Source organism: Cimex lectularius, unplaced genomic scaffold (genome assembly GCF_000648675.2).
Source record: "Cimex lectularius strain Harlan isolate CLEC.00 unplaced genomic scaffold, Clec_2.1 scaffold102, whole genome shotgun sequence".
In the NCBI taxonomy this organism is placed as follows: Eukaryota; Metazoa; Arthropoda; class Insecta; order Hemiptera; family Cimicidae; genus Cimex; species Cimex lectularius.
Window position 1 is genome coordinate 1309557 of NW_019394228.1, and position 6653 is coordinate 1316209.

A 6653-nucleotide genomic window follows, 5' to 3' on the forward strand; every position below is an offset into this window, starting at 1 on the left:
CCGACACATCAACATCTACAGATCTGCTTTTAATTTTAATCACATCCGCATCGATGAAGGGGACGAGGACGACGGATCGACTCGGCCCAGTTCAAAATCGATATCGGTTTTGTTTTCATGTTTACTGTTCCCTTCTGACAGTTTTCCAGTTTTGACAGATTTGCTTATATTTTTTTCCCCGAAAATTTAATATTTTAAATCTCCTGATGAAATGGTCCGCCGTAGGATTCGCCACTAATAAACAAATGGGAAATGTTTTGGCCTGTTTTTACACCAAAAGTTGGCTTAGCGTTTTAAATAAGGTTGTAATATTTATACTTTATTTTTAACTCTTAACTTGCCTTCAATGAATTTATTGATTCATTATCAATATTATTAACAGTCTGGGTTTCTTTGACACTTTTTCACAAATTATTATTATTTATAATAGAAACAATAAGAAACTCAGACTTATCTCGTCCCTTGTAGACTAGTTACCATGGAGGCAATGTAATGATTCTAAATATTCCTTTCTCTTTATTATTTTTTTTAATTTAAACCCTTTAAACATTAAAAAAAACTATTTCACACTATTCATAAAATACAGATACTTTCATCAAGTTGGAAATGTTAATTAATTCATGTATATGAATTGATAAAAATTGTTATCTTTTAATTTTTCCTATGGCAAACTATAGTTAAAAATGAATCCATATATGTAAATTATCTAAGGTCTGGTTAAGTGAAAAAAAACTAGTGTTACGAGAGGGATTCGAACCCACGACCTTCGCCTAAATATGCTACTGTTCTAATCACTTATCACAATAGCTCATTAAATAAAAAGTATAATTAATTACTATAATTTAAAAAAAAATTGCATGTTAATGTTTAAATGATTATTTTTATTAGTAAATTATGATTTTAAATGAAAATTAAGGTTTAAACCCTATTTTGTAGTTTTACAAAAATTAAAATTACGGTGGAGTCACTTGTCACGATAGCTCGAGTGGTTAGAGCAAAGTGTATTTAGGCGAAGGTCGTAGGTTCAAATCCCTCACGTGACACTAGCTTTTGCAGCTTGACCAAGACAATAGATAAAAAATATAATTAATTAATATATTTAAAAAAATACATGTTAATTTTACATGATTATTTTTATTAGTAATTAAATTATGATTTTAAATAAAAATTAAGGTTTAAACCATGTTTGTAGTTTTACAAAAATTAAAATTATGTTGGAGTGAGTACATCAAATAATTGGAAAGGATGGTTCATCTCAAAAACTGTAATTAATTTATATGCTTATTGTTATTTCCCTCTATGGATTTTTATTTATAATTTGATCCTTACCTAACATCATGATCTGTCAGACATGTTTCGGTTAGGCCAACCCTTTATTTTATTTATGCATTTGTTTATTTTTTAATTACACATTCTTTGTTAAAATTTCTAAAATCAGTGTAGTTCTTTTATCTTAGACTATTTTTTCCTTGATGCAGCATTACAGCATACCAAAGACGCACAAAAGGGGCATCTGTCTGAGGTTAAGAGGACAGTTTAGCTATCTCTTTACTTTGGTTCTTCTGAGAAATGTGAATTGTCTATTATCCACACTCCTCACTGGAACTTGTTTCATTGAGAAACCATTGTATCCACTCTAAACCCCCCTGTTCAAGTCATTAATACATAGGGATAAAAGGGGCGGCCACAAGGCCTTCTGAACCTCGACTTGAGTAGATCTATTGTGCTTCAGGTTGTTAATTAAACTCCATAGCCTACCCTCCTTAGATCTTGGATCATCCAGCCGTACCTCTTCTAGTTGCAAGAATCCGAAACTACAAAGACCTTCATTCAACATTCAAAAACATAAAATATTTCCTACTGTCTCCTCTTCTTCCTGGCAGTATATACACAGTGTTTCTTCTGTCTGTACTCCTATCCGGTGCATGTGCTTCTTAGGTGGCAGTGCCCTGTCAGGAGTTCGACCATAATCCTGATTTGGTTACGGTTCCAGTAATTTAAGTTTTACAGATGCCCCTTCTATGAATCTCTTCATGTGCCTCATACCTCGGGTATTGATCCACAATGTTTTGACAGAGTACCATCCTTTTCAATTTTTTAGTTTTGTAAGTGTTAAAACTTAGTTAATTAGTTTTATAATTTTTTCCATCTATAAAATAATAATAATAAATATGTTTGGTTTACAGGCGTTTGCCATTTGGTATGCATTGCCCAAGATGATTGTCATCCCGAAGAACACAGGACAGTCAAAAATGCTCTTGTTCCGAGTATAACGTGCTTATCACCCCATTCAAATATGGATGATAATATAAATGGGTCGGAGAAACTTGAAGAACGTACGTGTGAAAGTACAAACTGTACTGTCGGCGATGGAAATATGGTGAAAACTGACACTTTAAATCATGACAAATATAAAATACTTTCAACTGATGATACTCAGATGGAAGAATCTGTTGACTGTGTGAAGTCTGAAGAATCAGAACAAATATTAATAAGTAAAAATACATCTGCACACATAATAAATGACAGAAACAGTGACAGTCGTGACAGTATAACTGAAAAAAATTGCATGAGCTTGGAATTGACAATGAAAAATAACGAAGACTGTACAGAGGATAAATCTTTTTTGAAAACATCTGTAAATCAATCATCAATTAAGTTGAAAGATGATAGTAATATTAAGGCTGAAAGTATGGAAGGGACAGAAGAATCAGATTTAAAAAGTCTTGATGATGGTGCAGAGTATAATACAAAATCTTCAGAAACTTCATGTAAAAAAGGTTTAAATGATGAAGATAAAGTAATTAGAGCTGCAGATGGAGAAACAAACGAAGAGGAAGATGGTGTGACTGATAAAAAATTGAATTGTTTCAGATGTGGTGTTAAATACCCAAATCATTCTGAATTATACACCCATGTGAGAACTCATTATGGAAAAAAAGTCTACGTCTGTAATTACAAATGTGGTGATGCTATGAATGTTACTGAACATTTGGAAATGCATACGGAAATTGCTATTGGTGCATCAAAGAATAGGAAATTTGTATGTATGGAGTGTGGTTATGTATGTCAAGCATCGCACAACATGATAGTTCACATGAGATGTCATACAGGCAGAAAGCCTTTTAAATGTTCCATCTGTGAGTACAGCTGTAAAACAAGATTCTGTCTAAAAAGGCATGAACAGATCCACGATAGAGACAATCATCGCAGATCTGATGAGGGTCTGGATCAAAATATGGAAGCTGTAAAGCCTTACAGATGTTCACTGTGCAGTTTTTCTAGTTCTAGGAAAAATTCTCTCAAATCGCACTTTTTATCGCATGGATTGCGAGATCCGACGAACATTTATGGAAACAAAACCCCAAAAAGGGGTAAGAAAAAAAAGAGGTTTGCTTGCAAAGAATGCGACTATGTTTGTGCAAATGAAAGTACCTTGGTTATACATATACGAACACACACTGGTGAAAAGCCATTCGCTTGTGATCTTTGCAGTTACAGAGGGTCGACAATTTTTATATTAAGGCGCCACAGGAGAATCCATACAGGTGAAAGACCTTTTGCTTGTGATGGGTGCGATTATACTTGCACCGATGCTAACAGCTTAAAACTCCATAGAAGAACACACACAGGAGAGAAGCCATTTTCTTGTAAATTGTGTGATTACAAATCTGCCAGGTCTACGTCGTTGAAAATCCACATGAGAACACACACTGGAGAGAAACCGTACGGCTGTACATTTTGCGATTACAGAAGTGCAAACCGGAGTGGCTTGAGGTCACACATGATGTCGCATACAGGAGAAAAACCATTTTCCTGCGATGTCTGTGATTACAAGTGTTCTTCATCAGGCTCTTTGAAACGTCACGCCAACATACACCTTCAAGAAGCTCCATCTACCTGTGCCATTTGTGGCTTCGTCTGCCCATCGTACAATAGCCTCAGAAGGCACATGAAGAACCATGTAACAGAAAAGTTGCCTTTAGTCTGTCCTGAGTTTGAGTGTGAATTTACCAGTTTTAATTTGTTTGACATGAAAAAGCATTTGAAAACTCATCAGAACAGCGGAAGTCTCGCTTGTCACATATGTGGTCTTGTTTGTCAACATGCCTCGGCTCTGAGCGATCACTTGCAAAGGGTTCATTCTTTCCCCACTGAAATCATTCCACGTCGGATGGTGCTAGAATGCGACAAATGCAATTTTAAAACTCTCAGCGAAGGAGACCTGAGAACTCACATAATGCACCATATCAGTGAAAAATCATTTGCTTCTATTTTAAAACCAGAAATAAAACTAGAAGTCGACCCTTAACTCACCATTACAATTTGTTTTAGCTCACACTAATATCAAAACAATTATAAAGTAATGATTTTTTTTAAATTTCAGTTTTTACTTGTAAATAAATTTATGAAATGTAAATTAGAAGAATTTGCTTGTTTTTTGTTTTGTTTTTTAATTTTTAAAACTTTTAGCTCTTTTACTCTTTTGTTCACACAAGCTTAATATTTTGTCTAAGTCATTGTGCAACAAGTTAGGTGACACTCATTTCCCTGGAGTACAAATTTTATTTATATTGTTGTTTTATAACTGTTAATAATAAAAATAGAAAAATATATTTTAAGTTTTATTGTTACTTAAAAACCCTTTACTCATTTATGCCATATATGACTATTTCCTTTATAAAAAAAATTGATGTGTCAATTGGCATAGTGTTACTTGCCATAAATTTTCAATAAAAACCAAACTCGAAAAAATTGTACAGGCTTGCATTTGAAATTAATGTTTATTAGAATGTCTTAAAGTATATCTCTTGTCTATTTTTTCAGCAGCTTGAAAGTTTTCATTTATTTCAGCTTCAATTAAAAGTTTAGAAAGTAAATAATGAATTTTCTTAACTTAGTGTAATAATTATCAAGGCAGATTTTCATCTTAAACTATTAATGACCAATCTAGCATGGCAGTATAGGCAAGAAATGTTATATTGACAAACAATAACCATTTAAATAATTTTACAAATAATGTCTTTTTAGAAGAATTAACTGTTTTCTCTTTTTGTAAATAATGGTAGTACTCATAGATTTGTTATTTACAAATTGTTTGTTGTAAAAAATGTGTATCGACATGCCCCAACTTTATTACTTCTAATAAGTTTTTTCTTGTTTGTAAACAATCCGTGATAACTTTTAAGGTGTCAGAGTTCATACCATTGCCAGGCAAATAGTATGGACCCCAAGTTAGACAATTCTTGCAGCCACATATAAAATAACATGTATTGATAGATTGAAACTGGATTTTTATTGAAAAATGCAATAGGTTTAGTTGTATTTCATTATTTGGGTTGGAAACAGTATTAAAACTTTTTTTTTTTTAAATCGTAATATCCTCTGATTTGTAAGGTTGTAAACCAGTCAAAATACCTAATAATAAACTCACACCTGACCTTACTGTTAAGTCTGGTGTTCCTCAAGGTGCAATTTTAGGACCCTTATTGTTTTCAATTTTAATCAACGACCTCCCTCCCATCTTGTTTAAATTGCTCCAAATTTCACTTATTTGCTGACGATACCCAAATCTATGTCTCCCTCATTTTATTCTGATTCCTTTCAACTCATTAACCAAGACCTTTCTAGCTTGGCTAATTGGGCTTCAAACAATGGTCTCAAACTTAACCCGCTCAAATCCCAATCGACATTACTTTTGATGGTTATATTAGTTACTTTGTAAGTAACTTTTAATACCAGATTATCTTGGGATATTATTTAGGCTTTGTTGCTAGAAGGGTGAATGTGACTTTAAATTCATTTTGGAAATATAGTTTTATGTTTCTGACTCTAAAACTTAGGACTCGTCAAAACTTATTTTCCCTTTTTACTTCTACTAAAAAAATTGTAATAATTTTTAAAGATTACAGACAATTTGTATTAAGTTAATGAAGAAGAGAGCATATCTATGATGTGCACACGGGTTCATCGTTGGTATTAATTTATTTGATTACCTTCCGATCATGTAATTTAATTATTTAAAAAATTAGCTCTGCCCACCATATTTTTTCTTTATATTCTATTTTAATTCTTCTTGTAGTTTAAATATTATAAAGAAAACCTGCATCATAGATTCAAATCTATGAACGATTAATTTAAAGTTGCTGGGGTGTGTCTGTGGAATTCTCTTCCGCGGCCCACCCCCTTTATGCATTCAGGCTTTCAACTTTTTTGCGAACAGTCCTTGCTTTTATCAAACTCTTATCTTGTGGCTAGTCTCTTGTTTATTAATTATTCCTTGCATTATATTTTGTAACCTTTTTGTTATTTATTTTTCTACTCACTGTTAAGGGGCCAAGCCCTATTGTGAATTTTTTTTCTTAATTATATTTCTATTTTTATTTTCAATACTTTAGGACAAATCTTTAGGCATTTTTCCAGATGAATACGAGCTGTTTTGACTGAATTTTGCCTTAACACAAAAGGGAAAAGTTTCTATTTGGTTTGGAAACAGTTTTAAATGGAATTTAATGTTTACACCCAGAAACGGCCTGAAGAAGCAAGATAAGGACTAGGTGCAATAGAAACTTTTCATCCATTTTGAAATGTTTTTCTTATCTATATTGACGACATCAGCTGGCCAATTTTTTATTGAAACTATACCTATGTTC

General features: G+C 32.7%; 1 protein-coding gene across 2 annotated transcripts; it reads left to right on the forward strand.

Moving 5' to 3' along the window:
- The first annotated feature begins 12 nt into the window (after positions 1 to 12).
- LOC106665511 (oocyte zinc finger protein XlCOF6-like) lies at positions 13 to 4622 on the forward strand. 2 transcript variants are annotated; one of them, XM_014391968.2, is made up of 3 exons: positions 113 to 302; positions 2011 to 2105; positions 2187 to 4622. In XM_014391968.2, exon 3 carries the CDS (start codon positions 2297 to 2299, stop codon positions 4310 to 4312), a length of 2016 nt encoding a protein of 671 aa, XP_014247454.1. In that variant the 5' UTR covers positions 113 to 302; positions 2011 to 2105; positions 2187 to 2296; the 3' UTR covers positions 4313 to 4622. The 2 variants fall into 2 exon arrangements, with proteins under 2 accessions (XP_014247453.1, XP_014247454.1); XM_014391967.2 differs by lacking the exon at positions 2011 to 2105 and having other exon boundaries at positions 13 to 302.
- Positions 4623 to 6653: the final 2031 nt, after the last annotated feature.

Bases quoted from the DNA above. Each gene is read 5' to 3' on its own strand.
- LOC106665511 (XM_014391967.2), top strand. From the start codon at position 2,297: ATGGATGATAATATAAATGGGTCGGAGAAACTTGAAGAACGTACGTGT.